The 24,949-nt window shown below is 35.3% G+C and overlaps 1 protein-coding gene across 1 annotated transcript in view; it reads left to right on the top strand.

Annotated features, from left to right (window-relative positions):
* MMS22L (MMS22 like, DNA repair protein) overlaps nt 1-24,949 on the top strand; it is a 116,675-nt gene that overhangs the window by 34,742 nt on the left and 56,984 nt on the right. The window contains exons 12-14 of the mRNA XM_045843239.1: nt 3,620-3,739; nt 5,858-6,081; nt 8,000-8,503. Coding sequence (XP_045699195.1) covers nt 3,620-3,739; nt 5,858-6,081; nt 8,000-8,503 — 848 coding nt within the window. The remainder of the gene's footprint in view (nt 1-3,619; nt 3,740-5,857; nt 6,082-7,999; nt 8,504-24,949) is intronic.

Raw genomic sequence — 24,949 nt, 5'->3', positions numbered from 1 at the left:
GTGTGTATATTGCACTGTGGAGTATAAAGTAAGGCCACTGTTTAGCATGGAAGTTAGGAAGTTTCCTAGAGGACTTGAGCCTGATGTGTATACTAAAGGATTAATAATTGAAAGAGTTAAGGCATTGTCAAAAAAAAAAAACAACACAAAAAACCCGCTCATGTTTGGTTCACTCTCATTCATAACAAATTTAGGGCCAAGATCACTTTTTTTTGTATACTTGCATACTGCTTTTGTTAGTGACACCAACATTATTGTGTGAAATTGACCTGTCCTTTAAGTTTTTTAATATCTTCACTTTTAATTAGATTTTGTTTTAATTACCTTACCCACCTCTTCTTATGGTTATGATCTACATTTTTTTCCTTTTTTTTCTTGTGTTTATTCTGCCTATCACGGTTGACCTTTTCATTTCTTGTCTTCTTCTACATCCACACTTCCCTCCTAAAACAATTTAGATTACGTAGATAACACCTTATTATGATCACTCCATAGGTGTTTATACACCTTGATTCCATAGCCGTCACCTGTTTTAAACTTGGGAAAACCCGGTCCTGTCTTGTCTCCTGGCACCTCTGCCTCCAGTTGCATATTGCTGGAGAAAAATCGTACAGTCATTCTTACCAGTCTTAATTGTAAATCTGGGATGGCACTTGGCTGTAGAACGTTTGCTTTTCTGCTCTCTAAAGTCACTTATTTCACAATTTGTTTTTAACACACAACTCAACACATGCTCTGCCCCAATAAACTTAGCTAAATGTTTTGCATTATAAATCATTGAGAAATGGACCACTCCGTAGAGAATTCTTTTATCTTTGCACCTTTAAATATCCCAACATGCCTGCTTTGTACTCAGCCTTTCAATGTGGTTTACTTGTATATTGGAAACGATGCTCTTTCTGTCAAAGGCTCAGTCCATTCTCTGTGCAGAGGATCTTGTCCTTTCTCACCTGATGAAGGACTTTATATATCCTCACTTAAATACAGTAGTTCCCCCTTAACTGCACTTGCTTTTCACGTTTTCAGTTACCTGTGGTCAACAGCAATCCAAAAATATTTAATTGAAATTACCAGAAATGGACAATTCATAAGTTTTAAATTGTACATGCTCTGAGTAACCTGATGAACCTCTTGCCATCCTGCTGAGGTTGTGAATATCCCCTTTGTCTAAAATATTCATACTGTATACGTGACCTGCTCCTTAGCCACTTAGTTGCCATCCTGATTATCAGAGAGAGTGAGACCATATTCACATGAGTTTTATATAGTATATTGTTATACTTGTTCTATTTTTAATTATTGTTAAACTTCTGTTGTGCCTAATTTGTAAATTAAACTTCATAATAGGTATGTATGTAGAGGAAAAAACAGCATGTATAGGATTCATTATTATCCACAGTTTCAGGCATCCATTGGAGTAGGGTCTTAAACTATATTCCCTGGAGGTAAAGGGTACTAGTGTATCTCTACTTCCTCACCTCTTGTTGTCTCCTTAGCCTACCATAGTCACGCTTCTATCTCTGCCATCCCCAAAACTACTCTTGCTGAGGCTATATTGTCAGATCTGAGAATTCTTCTCATTTTAATCTCTCAGCAGCATTCAACCCTGTTGACCTCTGTCCCTTTATGAAATGCTTTTCTTGGTTTACAGGATACCTGGTTTCTTTTCTACTCTATTACCCACTGATATTACTAATAAACTCCTTTCACCTGATGTCTAAATGTTGGAATAGGAGGGTGCTCTCAGTTCTGCATCCTTTTCTCTTTTCCATCTATACTCTTTCCTTGTTTGATCTTGTCTAATCTCTTAACTCTAAAAACCATGAGTATGAAGGCATCATCCAAATTTATATCAACAGCTCTGACTTTTCCTTTGAGCTCTGGACCCGTATGTCAAATTGCCTACTTAATATCTCCACTTGGTTGCTCTATGCACTCTCCCATCTCTTCCTCTCCTTGCCTTTGCCATCTCAGGAAATGTATAGTAACCATCAGCCCATTTTCTTAAGCCAAAACCTGGGAGTTCTTAATCATTCTCTTTCCTTTAGACCTTAATGTAACTCATCAACAGATCCTCTTGCCTCTGTTTCCAAACATTTCTCTAAAGTTGTCTGCTTATCTCAGTCTTACAGTTTTATAGAATGGCCTCCTGACCTTTAGAGCTGGCAGAAGGAGAAGGAAGTAGTGGGAGAAAGAGTAGACAATTTAATGTAACATTTCTTTGGTGGAATAATTATGCATGTTTGGTAAAAAGTGACACACAACTGAATTGCAGTCATTCAATAATTATTTATTTAAAGCTTTCTATATAACATGCACCTCCACATCTCCTAATATGTCTGCCTCGTTCATGATCTCTTAATGTGCTTTTCTGTTATATTGCAAGTGTCACTGCTTACCTCCTAACTGGTCTGCCTGCTTCTCTTCTCCACTATATTCATTCTCCATGCATGATCCAGCACGGTAGTTTTGAAACAATCACCTAACATCACTCCTGTGCTTTGAAAATCTGTGCTTTCAAAATCCTAGTGGCTCCCAACGTATTTAAAATAAAATCCAAACTTTTTACCAAGACACATAAAGATTCAAATGAGATATAGTCCCTGACTATCTCTGACTTAATCCTACAGTACCAAGTTTACTGCTAATTCCATGTCCTTTCTCTGTCATGAATGCTTTTCTTTTCTTTTTTAAATGAATGCTTTTCTTTCAGGTCTTTAAATGGCTAGCTCTTTTTCCTTCAATTGTTTAGGTAAGTCAAGTCCTTCAAAAAGGCCTTTTCATTAATAGCTCCTGGCATAATAATGATCCACATCCTCTAAGAGTCATTCTGCTAGATTAGCCTTTGTTTTGTTTTGTTACAACAGTTGTAATGGTTTAAATTTGTCTCATTTGTTTCAGTATCCTCTTTTACCCTTCTCCCCCCACAGTGGAAGTTCTCTTAGAGCATGCACCATGCCTGACTCATTCATTGCTTTATGCCTAGTACCTTAGAATCATGCCTGGTATATAATATTCTTTAAATAAATAGTTGTTGAATGGCTGCCATTCAGTGATATGTGACTTTTTAACAATCACGTTTGGTTATTTCATCATGGAAGACTAGATTAAATTAAGGTATTTACTTTTTCCCTACTTCTTTCTCCTGCTGCACTTCTTGAAATATATGTATGCTGCCAATCCTCTGGTTTTTAAAAGAGCAACTCTTAAACTCCTATAAAGAATTTGACCGAGTACTTAAATGTGACCTTAGAATTTGTGTACATCTTAATTAGATCATTTTTGCTACTTCTTTTTGGTTTGGGGTTTTTTTTCCAGTCTCTGGATTTCCTCCACCATTCAATTATGAGACACTTATTGTAATTTTTAAATAATTGAGTTAAAATCAAACTGAGTTATATAATGTCCATTATCTGCATATATTGATGGTCTTTAAAGCAAATTTTTAGACATATACCTTATGCTGATTTAGACTTGCTGGTCTGAAGATGGTAGTGGATCTGATTTGGTGATATATATCCATATTCTTTTTAGAAGCAGGCTGTTTGGTGCAGTATCGTGATAATATTCATGTTGCCAGGGGCCATTTACTGCCTCACAATTTCAGTTTATTTTTTAGGATGTTGTACTAGAAGAGCATTTACGAATGTATCTTCACTGTTGTTTGACACTTTGTGATTTCTGGGAGCCGAACATCACAATTGTCACTGTTCTATGGGAATATTACAGTAAGAATCTGGTGAGTAAATAGGATATGAATTTGTTCCAGGAATTTGAAGAATTTGTACATGGTATTTGAAGAATGTTTTTTATGGCTTAATTATGAATAATTCAGGATTAATCTTAAAAAGTTAATTTTTCAAAGTAGATTAGAACAACTCAAGAATAAATTTATCTTTCACAAACATACATGTTTTCTAATAATTATGGATTGCTTGCAACCATTGAACAGTTACTGCTGTCCTGAATAAGACACAGTCTTGGCATTTGAGCATGTGCTACTTGGGCATGTATTGTATACAAAAATTATAAAGATCTGGAGTGCCAGAAAAGGGAGTATATGACTCTGTATAGATTTTTGGAAGACTTTATGAAGTCGTAATTTTTTAACTTGGCCTGGGGAATAAGTGGAATTATTCAAATACAGAAGAAAAAATGCATCCAGGCAAAAAGAAAGTATGGACAAATGTATGGAGACGTGAAAAAAAAACAACAACAGGATCTATTGCTACCATTTTAAAGAGTTCTGAGTGGTAGGTGTCAGGTGACTATGGAAAGAGATAAGAAATAAGGAAAATAGAGAGAAAATAGACTTGGGCTAGATTATGAAGAGATGAATATAATATCCAGTTGAATTGTGATTTACTTAGGAGACATTAGATAGCAAGGATGTGACATATTAGGAGTGTGTTTGAGAATTTTTTCTGAAAAATTGTATAAATGAATTGAGTACAGATAAGTTAATGGTCCAGTGTAGCAGTATAACCAAATAATGCAGTGAGCAAGACCTAAAATAGGGATAATTGGTTTAGAAAGGAGAGGATAAATTTGGAAGATAAAAATTTTTAAGGTAGAATTAAAGGATTTAGTTACCTGTAGTGTGTGGAGAGATTTGGAATGTTTGGGTTTCTGGGTAAATAGTGAAACCCCTCACTCAGATAGAAAATGAAAATTGAAAATTTACCTGTAAATTACAACTTTGGACCTGTAGATAATGGAGCTTATTAAAAATGAGAAGAAATGCCTTTTCCGGAAGTAATATCAGGTTGATTGGGGAAATGACAGGATCTAGTTCTGAAGCAGAGTGCGTACGGGATGAGCCTAGATGAGTTTCTCATCATAAGGGACAATGGGAAGGCATCGGAGTAAGCTGGGGTTGCATCAGAAGGATGCGGGTGCCAGCCTGAAGGAGCTCCTGTGGCCCAGTACTGGGTAGGTTTGAGCAGAAGAAGGAATAATGACTACTGTGGGTTAAAATATACCAAATATGTTTAAATCCTTGAGTTTATGATGAGTTAGAAACATTATTTCGAGTAAAAACCCTCATTTCTGAAAACCATAAATAAAAGAAAATATAAACTATTTTTTGAGTATCCAAATTTCTGATGAGCTAATTCAGAAGGATGATAGGATTAGAAAATTGCTATTTTGAACATCTGATGAAGTAGAATATCTGGTCAATGATTATCAATGGCTGCTAAAATTGTTAAATAAAAGGCTAGTGGGGACCTTACTAAACTGGATAGATCACACTGACAATGTGATCAATCTTAACATCAAAAACAGTAACAGTCAGAACTTACGTGCTTTTTCACTGATTGCAATAGGAAGTACCCAGTACTACCAATGAAAGATTCTTAATATAAAACTCAACCTGAATTTGATCAGATCTTTAGATACAGCTGCCAATTTCTAGAAAAAATAGGGGATAAAAAACATATTAAGTGACACTAGGGAGATGCAAGCAGCTGAGTCCAGAATATGGGAAATTCTACACAGTAAATGACTGGATAAATGGTATGACCAAAGGTCAGGAAACTTACAGAATAAAAGAGCTGTAAGAGACCTATCATGCAATGTATGGATCTTGTTTGTATCCTAATTTGGACAAGCCAACTGTTCAAAAGACATTTGAGTGGTGGTAATCCATGAATTTAAGTACTCCTTGATGTTCTATGCTTTTATGGAATTTTTATATTGGGAGGGTATGTGGTAATGGCTGTGTAGTTTTTGTGATTAAGATGAATCAGACCTTTAATGAACTCATTGGGATTTGCAGCTTTCCATTTTTATTTACTCAGAGGCTTAACACTTGTTTTCTATCTGTTTTTTGTTTTGTTTTGTTTTGTGCTTCTAGAATAGTTCTTTCAGTATTTCTTGGCTTCCTTTAAAAGGCCTTCCAAATACTACATCACCCTTGTCTATGCTAGAAATGGTGGAGACCTGTTGCTTTGATAAACAAGACTATGACCTGTATAAATCCAGAAGTAGTTACACCATTTTCCTTTGCATTTTGGCAAAAGTGGTTAAGAAAGCAATGAAGAACAATGGTCTGCATCCTTGGAAACAAGTCAAAGGAAGGTGTGTGCCATAGTTTTCTTTGTATGAATGTTCACTTCTGTCTTTGGAGAAGTGTTAATGTTTGCATTTTTTAAGTTCACTTGTGCTTGGAGGTCTTTATTGTTCATACATTTAAATGTATTTCTGAATGTAGGACATCAAAATATGGAGTTTTTTTTTTTAATTTAAATTAATACAGAGCTTTTTGAGCCTGCCAATTTTTTGTAGTAAGGGAGAAAAGTAAAATCCGTAACTTGTAGAGGATTTTAATTTTTATTTATCTCATAAGTCCTGAAGATTGAAATTTTATATATTAAATGCAAGAATATTAGAGCACTGTAGTTTTCCTTACCAGAATTAATTATAATGTTATGTAACTCACTGCATACATTTTATTAGAAATTCCAGAAATAAAAAACCATCTCCAAATCACACATAGGCAAGTAATAGATTCGATCTGTAACTTTTGTGTCCTCTGAGCCCAGCAGTCCCAAAGCCCTGCATTCTTGAATGAAAACTGACTGGAGTAGAGTGAACCAAATAACTTGAATGTTTCCATTTGGGGATTGTGCCCAGTTTTAATTTCTTGTATGCTGACATAAACTTTTGTCACATTTTGTCCATTGTTTCTTTTTAAGAGTTTTGCTTGTTATGTAGGTATGATCTTGTCCTTCCTTGTCCTGCCTCTTCTGTCTGCCAGCCCTTTTTTGAGCCCCCTTTGTGCGTGCACTGCCGTCTCCCCCTCGCTCAGCTTACGGGGTAGGAGTTCTCGCAGCAGAGTGCTTCTTCCTCTGTGTAGGTGGAGACTTCTCAGAAATCACTAAATGAATTTCTATTTGATTCTCACAAATGAATAATTCTTGCAAGGTTATAGTGATACAGTTTGGATTTTTTTAGCATATACTTTTTTAATGGTAGCTTCTTTGTCTAGCATCTAGTAATTATGTGGTTCAAATGGTAGTTTTTCTTTTAATGCATTTGCTAGTTTGCTCTTGAACCTTAATCTTTATATGGAATATGTAATCCTTAGAACTTTATAGCTAAAAGGGATCATTGGAATTCAGTAAATAACAAGTCTGTTTAGTAGGAAATACTTTATACCGAGCAATAGAGTGGGCATGGTGAAGGCTGTGCAGATAATTAGACAGGTCTTTGCTTTCAGGGGCTTATCAGCTCTGTTACTGACAAACATTTAACCAGTTAGGAACATTAATTATTTTATCTTGAACAAGCTAATTATAGAAGCTATAAAATTTAACAACTTGTAGGTAGGATTCAAGATGAATGATTTTCAATTCAAAACCCTTAATTGATAAAAAAGTACAACTATTAAAATTATATTAAGTAGTATTGACAAGAGATTTTTAAATGGCTGTGTCTTTTTGACACTAACAATTTTTGTTTAAGAATATGTAAAACATAATTTTTCTAGCACTGTGAATTGTCTTAGAGTATCAGTATAGCAAGAGTAACTTTTCTGTGAGGGGTAGAGGGAGAAAAGGTTTAAGGAAAATTGTTATATAAAATTGCTGTGTTAAGATTTCTGTAAAGCACATCAAATTGTACTTAAAAGATTACATATTCTTTCTTATTGGTCAATAAAATTTGCAAAAGAAATGTGATGGGGAACCAAAGGAAAGTCATGTACGCTATGCAAAGGACATTTCTACTGTCCTTTGGGGAAAGCCACTGAATCCTTTGATTCACTTATGGGTGACCTGCTACGTCATTGAGAAATTTGAAGGAAGGTAGGGGAACCTTCATTTGTTTTCTGTTCATTTGTTTTCTAGGTGGACAAAGTGACACGGCCGCATTGTAGTGAAAAATTAGCTAAAAATTTACAGTAATGAGACTCACAAACATTGAGTAAAATGTTACTTTAAAGGATGGATTTTTGTAAATGGAACAGTTTTATTAAAGCCATTTTTATGTTTTGCAGAATATATTCTAAATTCCATCAAAAAAGAATGGAAGAACTTACTATAGATGGTCTGCAGAATTTTTTCAGCCTTTTTCTACTGTTAGCAGCTGTTGCAGAGATAGAAGATGTCACAAGTCATGTATTAGACCTCCTGCATTTCCTTAAGCCTGCCTTAAAATCATCAAATCTCCTTTGGAAGGGTCAGGCAGCCTTCCTCTTGATGTATACCCAGAAAAATCTGGACATTGGTGTTTTGGCTGAGAAATTTTCAGATGCCTTCCGGGAAAAAGCAAAGGAGTTCTTGGTATCTAAGAATGATGAAACAGGACAAAGACAGGCTCTCTGGTCACTTCTGTCCATCTACATTGATGGTGTTCAAGAAGTGTTTGAGACAAGCCATTCCTTGTATCCTTCCCATGAAACACTGCTTAATGACGGATTTAGTATGCTTCTGCGAGCTTGTCAAGAATCTGAACTTGGGACGGTGTTGCACTTTCTACAAGCTCTTCTGGCCAGAATCAGGTGTGTTTTCCAGTGATGTGCTAATTTATTCATTTGTTTTGTATTATCAACTGTAGATTCTAGATGAAAGTTTCCTTTTTGACATACTCATGAAATCCAAATGTAGAATCGGTTTTATTGCTACATTGGCATAAATCAGTAGTTTTCAAACTATTCTTTCAAACAGTAGTTCTTTAAAAAAAAAAAAGCATATGTGCAAACACATTAAACTAAACTCAGAGCAGCTCCGGCGCAGTCCCAGAGCTGTGCCTTTCACCCCTCCTTTCCTTTCTGTTTCTCCTAAAAGAGTATTATTACCTAGAGGTATGTTCCTTTTGCTCTAAGCAAGACCATGAGGTCAAATCTCAAGTGGCTTTTACTGAAACATGTAATTTATGATTTTGGCCACACTGTACCATTTTGAAAAGTAAGTTTCTTTAAATATTTTGCGGCAGAGTTGTAGTCCCAACTGCCTGAAATACTTCCAGCTAAAACATTTTATTTGGAGATTAATATGGGATTGTTCTATTTATAATACCAATCACCTATACAAAACTTACTGTTTTTGATCCACTTAAATTATACAAATGTGTAAATGTACTCAGATCCAAACAATATTAGATAAGCACAGTGGTAATGACAATTATTTTGTTTAGGGTCCTTTTTATATAATGTGTTTACCTTTGAAGTACATGTTCTTAAGTTAGGTGCCACCATTCAGTGTAGTAAATCACTGTCTCTGAAAAGTTAGGTAAAAGTTATGTATAGAAATATGATTTTATTTTAAATTATGTATGAAGTTAATGAATAAACTGCTTTCCTCTTCCTAATACCACATTATAAAAGTAGCATCTGGTTTTCAAAGGTACCAAGCTTGACAAGATTTATAAATTTTGGAAATTTATTACTAATTTATTTAATGTTAGTCTGTGTGGTCAAACTGATTAATCCACAGGTTTTTATTTCTCATTAGGTTTTATGGAACTTTACTACTTATCTTTTCTCATCAGTTTAAGTTCCAAAGGTTTAGCCAGAGTTCTTGGTCAGACAATCATCCCCTTCCCCGTCAGTGTCAGCTATATTATTACAGCAAGAGTCTTAGATTTTTGGATGGATGGATGAATGAAAAGTAAATGAGCAGCCAGCTTTATTAGAAGACACTTTTACTGATTCTGGATCTTCTTCACGAACTGTTTGTTTTTAGTCTAGTAGAGTTTGTTAGCACCTGTTATGACTTTCCCAAGTGTCAAATTCCTTTTGTTTGTATAATTTTTAAATAAATGGTAAGCTGTATTTCTCCGTTTTTCCAGGAGAAAATTAGAAAGTTCCATACTTTTGGTACTGTTAGTGGTTTATTTATATTTTTCTGATTATACAGAACAAGTAGGAAGAGGAGCTTACTGGTCTAAACCATTCTGGTGACGAGGAACACAGCCCCCAAAAGATACGGGGGCAAAGGAATAGAAAATGAAGGAGGGAATATGGGCATCTTGGGAAGAGGCAGTCATGGAAGCCAAGTGTCAGAATCAATATATCTCTCTGCCCTTTTCATTGAAGATGGACAAGGTCCCTTTTAATCATCTTAACTATTGCATTCCTTCATCTGTAGGTTTTGTTTTTAAATTCATATCCTGCAAACACTATTAATATACTTTTTTAAGTTAGAAATTTGGGGAACTCCTTTTGTCATTAAAATTTTCTTTAAATTGCAAATATATTATCATTGGTAAAAGAAAGAAAAATGAGATATAAGGTGACAAGTAAAAATTCCTCTTCCCTCCCTTCATTTCTTAATTCTCTAGTTTGGGGGTTCTCAACTAGAGGTGAGTTTATCACTTAGGAGACATTTGGCAGTATCTGAAGTTTTCGACTGTCACACCGGAGGGTCCGGAGTTGCTACTAGTATCTGTTGTTACCGAGTGGGTAGCATCCGGGATGCTGCTCAACATCCTACCATGCGTAGGATGGCCCACACAACGAAGAATGATCTGGCCCAGCTCAGTGGTGCTGAGGTTGAAAACATTGTTTTAGTTCTACTCCACAAAAGTAAAATTGGTTCTAGAACCTTCCAGAATTTTGTGCATTTGTAGGCTTAAAATACAAAATAGTAATCTTTGTTCAGCAACCTGTTTTCATATTTGCTCACTAACTTTCCATGTTAGTATATGAAGACCTAATTCTTTTTAATGGCTGCTTTAGTGTCTTACCATATCGATGCACTAAACTTTACTTAACTAATGCCCAAATAATGGATATTTATATTGTTTAGTTTAAAAGAAAGAAAGAAGGGAGGGAGGGAGCCAGAGAGGAGAAACATGAGAAAAAGTCATTTAGGTATTTGATCAGAGAGATGTGTTCCTAATTTCTTCACCCAGAATGTGGAGCTTCATTGAAGATCTTTCCATAGATGTCTTTTGGGTATGCTATAATATTATTACTTTTAATATTGTTAGAAAGTGCAAAAACATTGTGGATAGTTGTAAAGCATAGGCTTCTTTTTTTTTTTTTCATTTAAGTTAAGAACACAGCTAAATTTTTTGAATTTTGGTTTAGATAGGGAAGATGGGTTATATAGATTGATGATATTTATTCCGGGCTGCATCCCTGACAAGGGAAAGAATGAAATACTTTACCTTAGCAATCTCTTCTGTTTTCAAATTCAGGTGGGAATAAGGTACCAGTCCTTGCATAAATGTGTGTGCAAGATGTATGAGTGTGTGTGTTGAACTGGGTAATAGTTTTATAACTGTATGACAGAGAAATTATAGGTAGGCAGGAACTAAGATCACTGATTAAGGGAGAAGCGGCTCCCTCTAGGCTGTTAAGAAATAATAACTTCATATGCCACTTTCTGCTAACTGGAGCTGATGGCTCACCAGAGCATTCTTTATTGCTGATTAAGTAGCATTATGAAAATACTGACTTGGTTATGTTAACTAAATGCCTCCATGTGTAAAACTTTGAATGTCAAATAGTTTTAGCAGTCATCTTTAACATTTCACATTACCTTTGTGGAATCACATTTCTAGTTCTCACTTGCTATTACTTGAGGTTAATATAAAAATGCCAGTCTTTCATTTGTGGAGTTAGGTGTAGCCAAAAGCTTTTCTTTAATTATATCCATTCATGCTGCTACAGTTAAGGGTCTGTCAGCATTTCCACTATAAACCTCCATTTTCAGAGTTTTATAACACAGCTATGAAAATTAGCTTTGGGCAAAAACTTGACATCCAAGATCTCATGAGATTCTCCCTCCTCCCCACCCCCCCTTTTCATTTTTACTGAAGTAAGGGTGAGTGATTTCAAAATGCCTTTTGGCATCTGCAAATATCATTTGGAGTTTAAAAAGAAACAATAAATTTCCAAGCTTTGTACCTGTTTGTTCTACCACTTCAGGGAGGTTGTGGACTTATGAATTTAAGCCAAATGGATATTGATCAACTGACATCCTATTTCGTATTAAACAAGAGCCTAGTTTCAAAGAAGTCTAACGGCAGTTGAAAGCTTACCTAAAATGTTAAATGTTGAGGCTAAGAAATAGTTCAAAAGGGATTACCTTTTTTTGATACTCTATGTGCTCAAGTGCAACTTCTTAGAAGATTAAAACTCTTTTTTTCTGGCTTCAAAAAATACATATATTTTTAAATCCCCTTTCTTCTTTTCTCTTGAGCCTAGAAGGTCATCTATTTGTTATGTATTTGTTTTGACATTTGGGATGAGTGTTTGTGTGAGTATGCACACACAAGAACTGTTTATTATTTCTCTCAAATATTTTCAATGCTCAATAGTTCTAGTTTTTTTTTAATCTTTGTTGTATGGTGTTATTTACAATTTTTTTTTTTTTTGCATCTTCAGTGAGAGAACTGGGGATTGACAAAGTAGGAAAGAGGTAGTACAAAAGGAAATAGCCTTGTGAGGGTCTGCTGTATGCCAAATAACTTACATGACTTTTTGGGAAAATCTAAAAGGATATTCTTGACAGCAAATATGTTTCCCCTTTTTCGTTATTGGATGGGTTGTTAGTATGAATGGGTTTCAGCTTTTAGTTCTTAAAGAATAGTTTACTATGAAACAAATTTGAAATTGGATATGATTTTTAAAGTAATTGAATCATGAGCTATTTGTATATAGTTTGCTTAGCATATCCCAGATTGCCCAAGTGTCTGATGATCTACAGTTTTGTCACCGTCTATATACACGTATATGTGATACCATATATACATGTGATATGTGAGTTGATGCAGATTTTTATTTGATACAAATTATGGGGAAATGTTTTAATAATTTGGGAGAGGGAGCACATCAGTATGCTCCATGGAAAAATGTATTTCCAGCTTTTATTGGAAAAATCAAATGGTTATGTCACTAAGAGTGATACATCTACCAGTTTTGGTTGCTTCAGAGAAACAATGAGCATCCTAAGGGAATGTGTAAATCTTAGTATTTGGGGAATATATAAAACATAAAGATTGCTTTTCATCATGGAATATTTCATATCTCTTTCAACTGAGATTTTACATGTAAATTATGAGTATTTTGACCTTCTTTACTCTTTTACTAGGCTTGGATTTTGCAGATCATGTTTACAATCACTTTTTTCTATTACATACACTTATATTTGTGCAATAATATAATCAACTCACCCTTAGGGATAATTTTGCAGGTTTTTTTTATATTTTGCTAAAATACAGCTTATCAACTTAATACTTTATGTAAAAGATTTAACATTTGGGCCAGTTATGTAGCAGGTAGATGTTACATAGGTAAGAAATCTCCTTGCATAAGTACAAAATGATTTTTTTTAAATATTGTAAGGGGAAACTTAAGTGTCTAGACCTCAGCTTCATATGGTAAAATGAGGTAAAATTGGTAAAACTAGGTTATTTTGAGAATTTAGTGCAATAGTGAATATAGACTGGTTAGCACAGTGTCCGGCACGCTAGTAAGTGTTCAATACATGTTAGATGTTGCTATTATTATAATTACTATTATTTTTAAACGAACCCATCGTATAATTATTTCTTTGTACTACACGTTAGGCCTGATAACTTCAGTGGGCATGTGTGGATGTGTTTGGACTCACATTGAATGGTTTATTAACCCATTCCTAGTACAAGTTCCTTTAGCATAGAGACCATTCAGTAAATGCTTTTTGATGTGTAAATGAATCATTCTTTTTTAAAAACAAGGTCAAGATTGTAGGGAACATCAATGTTGCCTCACAAATACGGAACTGTTGGATATTGTGATTCTATTTTACTAAAATGGTAAGGTGCTGCTGTAGAAAAAGAAAAGTAATTTTTAAGGTAGAAATGGGATATATATATGTGTGTGTGTGTGTGTGTGTGTGTGTGTGTGTGTGTGTATCTCCTTCCTTTCTCTATATATCCAGTTGAGAGAGGTGCTTTAATGTCTCCTTTGGAGGATTTCTTTACCACCTCTTCTTTATTCGTACTACCATTTTCTTCATTTCTAGAGCATTGTCCATGCTTGTCCAATCTCCAGTGCCTCCAGTGCCTTCCCTCCTTAGAACATCTATTTTTTTTAACACCTTTAATGAGATATATCACTTTCATAAAATTCGTTTCTTGGCCCACTTTATAAAGATTTAATTCACTTACCATACAGTTAATGGCTCCAGGATATTCAGAGTTGTACAACCATCATCACAATTTTAGAACAGTTTGTCATCCCAGAAAAGAAATTCTACAGTAGTCACTACCCATTTTCCCTTACTGAATCCCCATCCCTAGCAACCACTATTTTCTGTCTCTGTAGATAGATTTGCCTGTTATGAACCTTTCATATCAATGGAATCCTATAACATGTCATGTTTTGTGACTAGTTTCTTTCACTTAGAATAATAATTTCAAGATTTATCCATATTGTAGCATATATGGATACTTCATTTTTTTATTGCCAAATAACCCATTGTTTAACTATGTTGCATTTTCTTCATTCATTGGTTGATGGACATTGGGTTGTTGTCACTTTGGGGCTATTATGAATAATATTGCTATGAACATTCGTGTTTTTATGTGGACTTCTTTTTATTTTTCTTGGGCATATACTTAGGAGTAGAATTGCTGGGTCATATGGCAATAGTTTTTAACCTTCAGGGAAAATGCTAAATTGTGTCCAGTGTACTGTTTTACGTTCCCATCTATATCTTATAAGGATTGCATTTTCTCCACATCCTTGGCAACACCTGTTGCTAAATGTCTTTCTGATTTTAGTGATCTTAGTGGATGTGAGGTTGTATCTCATTGTGGTTTTGATTTGCATTTCCCTGGTGGCTGGCAATGATATCAGTCATGGACTTTTTATGTGCCTGTTGACCATTATGTCTTCTTTGGAGGTGTATCTGTTTGGATCCCTTGCCCATTTTTAAATTGGGGTTTTTTTTTGTTGCTGTTATTGAATTATAAGAATTTTTTATATTTTCTAGATACAAGTTCCTCATCAGATGCATGGTTTGCAAACATTTTCTCACATTCTATGAGTTTTCTGATCTATTTTTTCTTTTGTTACTTGTGCTGATCTCATTCCCTGGCCATATTTCTATTCTTGGAGAACAACTCTGCTTCTGTCATTCCGTGTTTTAACACCTTTAGTGACATCCTGATGGACACAATATGTCAAATTCCTTATGATCTTCAAAGTCAGACACAGTGTGGTTTTACCTGTGTCTTGACTTTCTTATGAGTACCCTTTAGTTTAGTTAAGTGGAACTACTAGTTCTCAAAAAAAGTCAAAGTCTTACCTTTGTATTTTCTTGTCAAAGCCATCGGAGGGTTCAAGCCACATCTGCGGACTGAATAAGCTAAGTTTTGTGATAACCAATGATTACAAAAGTGAATCTTGGGAATGAAAGTAACTGTTACGATCAGAAGTCAGAAATGGTCAGTGCCGGTCACAGTAGGCATAGAGCGGGCATAGCAGAGCATAGGGGGGAAAAGAGAACAAAAGACTTCAAGGTGTTTGGGGAAAGGAAAAGGTGGTTTCAGAAATGAGCAGTAATGAGATCTGAGCTAGAGATGGAATCAGACAGCATCATACATGGGAGGGGCCAGAATTCCAGGCTGTAGTAGATAATTTCACAGCAGCCAATCTGTGCTTTTTGCCTCTGCTTCTTAAGGAACCCATAGCAATGTCTGAGAGTTGCTACTGTTTCAGTATATTACAAAAAGCAGGAGCTTTAGGGTCAGTAAACCTGAGTTCAAATCACCTTTCTTCCACTTATGAGCATAATCTTGGGAAATTAACCTTTTCTAAGCTTCCGCCAAGTCTTTATACTCACCTTATAGGATCTCTGAACATCTTCCATAGATCTCTGCTATACACACTAGCTACATGTGACAGTTTCAGTTAATGAATACAAAATGAAAACTTCAGCTCCTCTTTTCGTTCTAGTTACAGATGAGTCGCTCAGTAGCTGCCCATAGTCGGTGGCGCTGTGGTGGCTGCATAGATAGTGTCTGCTGGAGAGCAGCTCTCTTGGACAGCACTGCCTTCGAGGCTGCACCTACCCAGAACGTGCGTGTTTGTTTTCTTTGTTTACCTTTTCTTTTTTTTTTTTAAATATTTTATTTATTTATTTTTAGAGAGGGAAGGGAGGGAGGGAGAGAGAGAGAGAGAGAGAGAGAAACATCAATGTGTGGTTGCTGGGGGCTATGGCCTGCAACCCAGGAATGTACCCTGGCTGGGAATCGAACCTGGGACACTTTGGTTCCCAGCCCGCGCTCCATCCACTGAGCTACGCCAGCCAGGGCTTGTTTACCTTTTCTTTAGTTTTATGTGAACAGTTATTCTTTATTCCAAACTTCTCCTGAAGTGTATATTTGTCCGTATGTCCCCAGTCTTGAGTGTTCTCTCTTCTCTTTGAATTTCCTTAACGCTTTCTCTCTAATGTCCTTTATTGCTTTCTGTGTTGTGTTGTAATTGTTACAGAAGATATGTATTTATTAAATGATTATTTAACAAATTCAATTAGTATTTATGAGTGCCTACTGTGATAGCAGGCACTTGGGGTGTATCAGTGAAGCACTGAAATGCAGTGTATCTGGTATGCACACATGCATTTATTACATGAAAAATACACTGAGAAAAGAGAGAAAGGTACTTAGGTAAGTGTTTATTCAAACTAGCACCTCTTCACCATTTTGAAAATATTTTACTATTTCAGTTACTTAGTATTATTTGATAATGATTTATACTTGTCGGTAAATTGTGCCTGCTTATCTAACAATCTTAGCCAGTATCCACATGAAAGTACACAACAGTTTCCATGCAGCCAGGCTATAGATTTAATGCATGATCTGAATTTTGCCCCTATGTTTATTGCCTCCTAAGGGCCACTGGGCAGAAGGGACCTTCAGACAGATGGCAGGAGTCCATTCTTTTCAATTAATTGAAAGATAAAACTTATGTCTACTATAGCTGATTTTCTGAACCATTTTTATTTTATTTTGCAATTGTAGTATTTATTATCAGACTGTTCTCTCATTGAAATATGGAGACACATGGAGTAAGTGGGCCTTTGAGCTTTTTACCTTGCTTTTGAGAGCTTTGAGAACCTCTCCACTGAGGCTGATTCTATACGAGGGACACTTTGAATCTAAAAGTACAGAGCATCTGTGTTTAGACTGTGTTGGAAGCAAGGTATTTGGAAGAGAAAACTGAAGTAATGGAGTAGAGGAAATAATCAATAAAATAATTTAAAACAGTTCCTCAGAATGGAAGGTTCCCTATTGAAAGGGCCTATTGCCTGACTCCAGTGCAGTGTAAGAAAAGAGACTCGAAGGAACACACATCTGTGTGCAATTTAGAATGCGGGGCTGAAAGGAAAGGTACCAGACTTTCCATGGGCTTCTTAGTCTTCTCCACCTCTCCTAGTCCTCTATTTGATGTATTTGCTGTGCCTCTAGGTTTGTTATCTCCAGTTATAATCTGGGTCAGACTGATAGTTAAAAGTCCAGTTTCCAGCAGTTACAAAAGTAAAGGATAGATGACTAGAGTTTTATATTAGATTTTCTTTCAACAATTACTCCTGTTTTCAAGAAGCAGGTAGGTGGGTGGAGCTTTATGACTTCTGATTCATAATTGTTTTCAAAGTTTGGGGTTACTGAAAATCTGTTTTTTTCTGAGATGAAATGGTAAATCCACCTCATTATTGGAGAGGAAAAAGAGGGAAGGTAGGGGTGGAGAAAGAACACTGTGAAATAGAAATCGAGATGAAGAACATTGGGATGAATGGACAAGGAAAAAGAAATAATCTCTGTAAAGGAAACATGCCATTCTTTTGAAAGTGGAACAGCTCAGTTGTTTAGGAAATAGAAATATCACGATTATTTTCTGTACCGAGTGCTGGAATATTTCTCTTTAGCAGATGGTATTAAATCAAAAGATGTTGGAGAGAGGCGAAAGCTACTTTCCGCAATCTTATTTATGTCACCGCGGTTCCTTGTGTGAACCCCATGGTTCACCATAGGTGTTTAGACCGCCCTGGTCTTTGAAGCTCCAGATGAAATTCAGCAGTGAGTTTGTAGAAGGTGTTGCTCCCGAGCTCCGTCATGGCGCCACATGGTGCTCTGCTTCTCAAACCGGAGACACATTGTCTTAATAAGTATTTTGAAGACTGGTAAACCCCTTTCGTGACAGGATTGCTAACGTTAACTCTTTTCCAACTAAGGAATGGGTAAAAACAGCCTAAATTGTGATTTCAGTAGGTGGACCCAGTCTAAAGAAGCTCAGTGAGATAAATTGCTACCGTGGCTTTTGGTTATAAAAGGGAAATAGAGGAAGCAAGAGAGGAAGCAAGTAATAATTTAAGCTTTTATGTGCAATAAGTATAGTACAATAAGTGACTAGATGTGTTTTTTAATGATGTGATATGTCAGTGAGGGAAGGAAACCGATCTCTTAATTACCCCATTATTTATTTTTGAATTAATAAGACCTCGGAAGGTACTATAAATTATAGTGAAACAGTAGATTCATTATAGTTTAAAAATCTTAGCAATCCTCACCATCTTCTGACAATTACCCTATAGTTATTTTCTTTAAGATATATTTCTTAGAAAGCATCAGAGTACCTTTATTTTTTTTTATATGAATTTACTTTTGCCCCACCAGAGATGGTCTGTGAGGAACAGTTCTTACATTTATCCATGTACCTTGTGTAGACGGGTGAGTAATTGCTCTGTTTCAGATTTTATTTATGTTTTAACAAAATTGAGAACAAATATAAAGAGTGAAACTAGCATTCAGAACTCTTAATTTCAATTGTTTCTTCTTTACTTTACAAGATATATATTTTTCTCTCTTTAGGATATCTCTTGTCAGATTTAAGGCTTATTTAAAATGAAAAGAAAGCTGGAGCAATTTTCTTTATTCCATTTCAGTCTCTTAAGGCCTCTTTCCCCCTGGTGAGCTCACAGCAACAGGGGGGTTTAAGGGAATTCAGCTTTCTGCAAATTAATGTCTCACATCATGAAAATTCAGGACTTTTTTTTTTTATCTTGAAAAGTAATACAGTGAGTGTGAGTATTATTTCTTGCCAGCGGGTGGAAGATGAATGATTTTGTCACAGTTTTACTGCTTGATGAGCAGTGTCCTGAGGGTCAGGCTTAAGTCTGTGTCACTATGCTGCTCATTACTCTTGAGCTAAATAAGGGCTGATTGGATCTAAATTGCCTAGCACATGGGCCACAGATGAGCTCAGTGAGCAGGGGATGACCTGCTATTCAGTCTGGGAGTAACCCCGGTGTGCAAATGCGGCATTAGAACACCGTGGGAGAATGAGAGGCTACCGGCTGCTGCCAGCAAAAGAAATCGAAATGTAAAAACTCTTTGATGCTGTGATGTTAGAATTTGAAATGTGGGAAGTGACAGGTTGATGGTACTTATCAGCTTTGGCTGGATTAGAGAACAGTGTCATCTTGCTTATATAATGACAGAAGAATGAAGCCAGCAGCTAACTACTGTGCAGAGGAGAGCCACTGCTGTTACCACAGCCAGTCCTTGCTGCCTCCTACTGGCAGTTTTCCTGGAAACCAGTAAAAGATCACGAAGAAAAGAGCCTCTGCTGTAGATGGCCAGGAATTTGGGACTCTTGTCATGAAAAGCTGCCAGTTGGTAGGATGCAAAAAAAGGGTATTTTAGAGCGTACTCAATAGTGGATGGCTTTAAGAAAACATCATTACTGTGAAATTGGTTGTTCCAGAATTTTCTAGTTAACCAAGAGTTAATCCATTTATGAAGTGAAACTACCCAGGGCAAGAAACCCCAGCCTACTCTTCCTGGAATAGTGTTCTTTCAGGGGGCCTCAGTTGGGTTGGTTGATCTCTCAATTATGTATTTTTATCAATAACAGCATTTTACTAACAACTAATCTTCAAAATCTAACAACAGACTACAAACCCCAGTGTTAGCACAGTTTGAAAGCTACCTGATAAAAATACAAAGTGAAAAAGCCCCTGATTATGTAGCTTCTGCGGTATAAACCTCCCTGTTAGGGAGGGGTGGGATGGAAGGAAAAGGTTTCTCACACAAGTCAAATGCTTTAAAAAAACAAAAATCAGAAAAACCCTATGATGTGAGACCTCTTTTGTTTCATTTTATTCTTGCAGTTGTAATGTTTTTAAAACATTATTAGCTATACATTATATAGCTAAAACATTATATAGCTATCAATATTAGCTATTATGTGTTTGTGATATAAACTTTAAAAATGTAAACAGGTTTTTTTTCTTAAAGTTACTTATCTCACCATGCTGACAGAACTACTGTTGATGTTTTGTTATAGCCTTCTGGGTTTTTCCTATTTATATACATATTTTTAAATCCAAAATTGGGGCTAAATACCATTAGTGTCTTGCTTTTCTCACTTAGTATGTCATCAGTGGCTTTTCATATCAGTGACATCTCCACCATTATTTTTGGTGGCTTCATAATATTCCACTGTCTGGATATACCATAGGTTACTGGACTGTTTTTTATTGGTGAACACTGACACTGTTTTGAAGGTTTTATCATTAGATACAAAGCTGTGATGTTCTTAGGAGTGTATCGGCAGGGTCTGTGGGTGCTGTTGCATAAACTGCACAGCACAATTCCAGAGCTGCCATTTACAAATTGTAAATGAGGCTTTGATCTTCATGGATGTGTTTGATTAAATGTGGAAGCTGTTTTGTAAATGGTTTGGTTTAAAATATAGAAAGTTAGATATAATTATTTTTTTTAAATTGAGAGCCATAGTTTAACTGTATTCAGGGTTTATACATACATACATGCAGGTCTACATAATCACATCACATCCTATAGAAGCAGATTTTTAACTAGGAGGAAACCTTAGACTAGAAAAAAAATTCCCTTTAGAACAAAACTGTAGTTGTATATGCTGAAAACATAATGATAGAAAGCTTCTAGAGTTTGGGGTGCAAAGACAGCTGAAAGGATTAATTTACCTTCATCTCCTAGAATTAAAAAAAAGAATTTTCCTGTATTTGTCAGTATAGGTTCTGTATTTTCTTTAAGCCGTTTTTTTACTATTAATATAAAATATAGTTTTAAATATAACTTCTAAAGTACTTGGCTCTGGAGAGAGAGTTTTTAATGTATCTCTATTTTATATTATTAAAATTCATGTATCCTGTTAAAAATGTAAATAATACAGAAATGTATGCTGCAGAATATAAAAGTCATTCCCCTCCTAAATTTTCCTGCCGCAGAAGGAACCACTTTTAACCCTATGAAGAATGTTCTTCTAAACTGCAGTTACTGCTTCTTTTACCACCTCTGTTATTTTCAGTGGGAAAAGTGAGATTACACCCTGGGAATTTCTACAACTTATACATTTTTTTCTGTGAAAGATCAAAGACATCTTTCCTACACAGACATGGTATAAGGCTGCATAGTATCTTCTGTAATAAACTGTAATTTATTTGACCCCAGTGAACACTGAGGAGTGATACGTGACTTGAAAGTTGGCTTGGTTCTTGTACCTATCTGATTTTTTAAGATCCAGGTTGAAAATTTGGGTTTGCTCATTTTAACTGGGTTATTAGTGGTAGTTCAGTTTTGTGAGTTATTAATATATCCAGCATCAAAACCAGCTGAGCAAATTCCTACTTCAGTCATTTAATGTGTTTGAATTATATATAGAATAATTAATTTCTTATAGTGATAGTAAAAAAAATAACTACTTGTTCAAAAAGTTGCAAATGTGAATTTTAATCCCAGCTGCCACTTTCTTTCACTTTAATCTTCCACAAGTCATGTAATTTCTTTGAACCTCAATTTTTCTAATCTGTAAAATGTGTGAAATAATACATACTAAAGAGATGGTTTGAAGAATGAAAGAGATATGTCGTATGTCTAGCAGTGTGCCTAGAGATGAGTGCTTTCGTTACTGCTTGTCCATTGGTTTCAGAGAAGTGAGGTGAAAGAATATGTATTATAAGTAAATTTAATACAGAGCTTCTTTGTATCCTGATAAATTAAATTTTTTTTAGAGTTTCATTCTGAATCAGCTCAGTGGTAGTCCATAGAAAGAATACTCTTTATTTTTGAAGTAAATGTATAAGTTATTCTTTTTCTTAGTCATACCTCTTCTTCCCCCTTTTTTTTCTTTTAGCTTAGAGAATTCTGGCTCAATGAATGTTGTGCCTGAACCAGAAATGACTCTTATTTTATAGTCAGTACACTCTTACTGAGTGTCCTGTAAGTACCTGTTATAGCAGGCTTTGTGCCAGTGTTAGAGAAAATCAGATCACTGCTCGCAAGTGCCCACAGTATAGCGAGTCATCTGTGGCAACAAATAAAATACGCTGTGGTCAATGGGCAAGAGACTCTCTGTTACTTGCAGAATTTCCTCTGTGATTTTCCTTTACAAAATAAAGTTTGTAATTATATGGCAATAAATCAGCCACACTGTATCAATAGTGACTGGTGGCAGAGAGATACTACATGTCTTTAGCAGCTTGTGCTTATATAGATAGCTCAAAAGTTGTGTTTGGCATCTTCAGCACATTCTCTATTAATAATAAATAATAACCTAGTTACTTGTAACTGTATGTAAGGTCTTTAGTAAATTGTTAATTATAGCACTATGTCATTGATATATTTTTCTTTGTTTACATTTATTTCTTCTGGTATCTATTTTTTTTTCTATTCCCATTCTCTGAAAACTTAATGTTTCTTCACTGTCCATTACCACCACCGCCCCTCTCCCCCTGCCATTTTTTAAATGTGCTTTAAGTTTTTATCTTTTGAGGACAGTGTACTTTTTAAAAAACTTTTACTGTTTTTTGTTTTTTTGGGTTTTTTTTTGGTTTTTTTTGAGAGAGAGAGGAAGGGAGAGAGAGAAAAAGAAAGGAACACTGATTTGTTGTTCCACTTATTTCATTCATGGTTGCCTCTCATATGTGCCCTGACTGGGTATCAAACTTGCAACCTTGGCATGTTGGGATGACATTCTTATCAACTGTGCTACCTGTACCTGGCCAGAGTGAGGACAGTGTACTTTGGTGATTTGATGTGACAAAATAGAATCTAAAACCAACATGTAGTATTGTATTGTGCATTTTCAAAGTTTACATAAATGCTGTCATATCAGAGGTACTGCATATTGCTTTTTTCTTTTCATTTTATGCTGTTGAGATGTACTGACAAAGAACCTGCACTTCAGGGAAATAAAAGGATTTAACCAAAAACAAGAAATATTCTAGGTTCAGGAAATAGAGAATCCAGCACAGAATAGTGAAGGAACAGAAGACAGTTTTACACCTGGCCTCGGCAACCACTTTCTCAGATTGAAATAGAACGATGTTCCGTGGGAGGAAGGCCTCCAGGAAAGGGTGGGGAAAGAAAAATTATTTTTCTAGGCTCAGAGGAGAGTAGAGCATTTTTATTATAAAATGACTTTTTTGAAGAGTCTATAACCCTGAGTGGAATTGTTATCAATAATGACCTCTCAATAAGTAACCTTGTTTGTTTTTTAATATTAATTTTCCATAGAAGATTATATGTTAAATATGTCAACTTTATGAACATCATGTATATTGGAAATATGTTGAAATTTGCATTTTACATTTCTTTTTGGATGTGTAGAAGTTTTAAGGGGTTTATATATATAAATGTCATAATGTATAAAAAATACTTTCCCTATACACATATTTAACAGTTAGTAGTTTTTTCTTTTGGTTTCTTAGGAAGAATTCCAGTGTAATTCAGCAGATGTTTCTGGGGTACCTCCTTTGTCTCAGGACTGTACTAATAACTGTCTTGCACTTGTAGAGCTTGTTGTGTAGAGGCTGTTGAATGCCTCCAAGTTTTTACATCCTCGCAGTCATTCTCTTCTGAGTGCTGAGATGCCTGGACCATTAGTTTGATCATATATGTAGTCTGAAGACCACTTATGTAAAATGGTAGGTGTTCTCGAAAATATACGAAGTTCTATATAGGGTCACATATTGGTCCAGCCTTTATAGAATTACATTACAGTGGAAGTTTTATGATAAGATGCACTCATATATTCTTGATTTTCTAGAAGACAAGTGCTTTTTGCCTAATTTCAAGATAATAAACATGGTTCTGTCTGTTATTTCCGCATGGACTATTGTAGTCATGTCTTAGGCTGACCCCCATAGTTCATTTTTTTTTTTTCATCTGAACGATAAAGGGTTGGAGTAGATTACTTTGGCGTTTTTAACTCTGTCAATTATGTATTGGATGTTGTGATATTTTTAGGTAAATTTTTCTTTTTTAAGTTGATAAATGAAATAGAATTATAGTTTATACTGCCAGCATGATTAAACTAAATTTTGCTTTATTTTGTCTTTTACTTATGCAGAACTGGGTCCTCTCTCTTCCCTCCCCTCTTTTATGTAGCATGCTTACAATAAAAATACAAAAAAAAATGACACAAAGGAAAGACTTTTCTTAAGCACCAACTTACAGTGCTATAAATATTATCAAATATTTTGACTTTGGCAACTAGTTGGTGATTTTTTAGTTTACATTAGAAAAAACAACTTAGTCATTAAATATTGAGGTGGCTGCCTTGTGCATGATGATTTGTTTGTTTGTTTTAAACAATAGATGGAAGCATAATAGCCAGGCATTAGTTTATTACTGTATAACATATTTGATCAGGGCTTCCTGTGTGCCAGGGCTTTTAGGCAATTTGAATGATCATTTTCTTATGTTTTAGCAAGGAAGAAAGATTTGAAGAATTATAAATTATAGGTGAGTAGGTGAGTGGGAAAGGGTAGATGAATACCTAAGCAGATAATTTTTGGATGCTTTATATGGACTGTTTTCTTTCCAGGTTCTAGGTAGAACGTGAGAGAGGCACCAAATATTCTCTAGTTGAAGATACATGATACCATACACAACATAAAAAAAAATAATGGGTTATCGAGGTAACTTAGTCAATAGGATTATACAATAACATTTTATTGAGTTC

The sequence above is a fragment of the Phyllostomus hastatus genome, unplaced genomic scaffold (assembly GCF_019186645.2).
Source record: "Phyllostomus hastatus isolate PE091 unplaced genomic scaffold, TTU_PhHast_1.1 phas_contig_40, whole genome shotgun sequence".
Lineage (NCBI taxonomy): Eukaryota > Metazoa > Chordata > Mammalia > Chiroptera > Phyllostomidae > Phyllostomus > Phyllostomus hastatus.
Note: the sequence above shows the minus strand (reverse complement) of the source record. Positions and strands in the feature narration are given on the sequence as shown.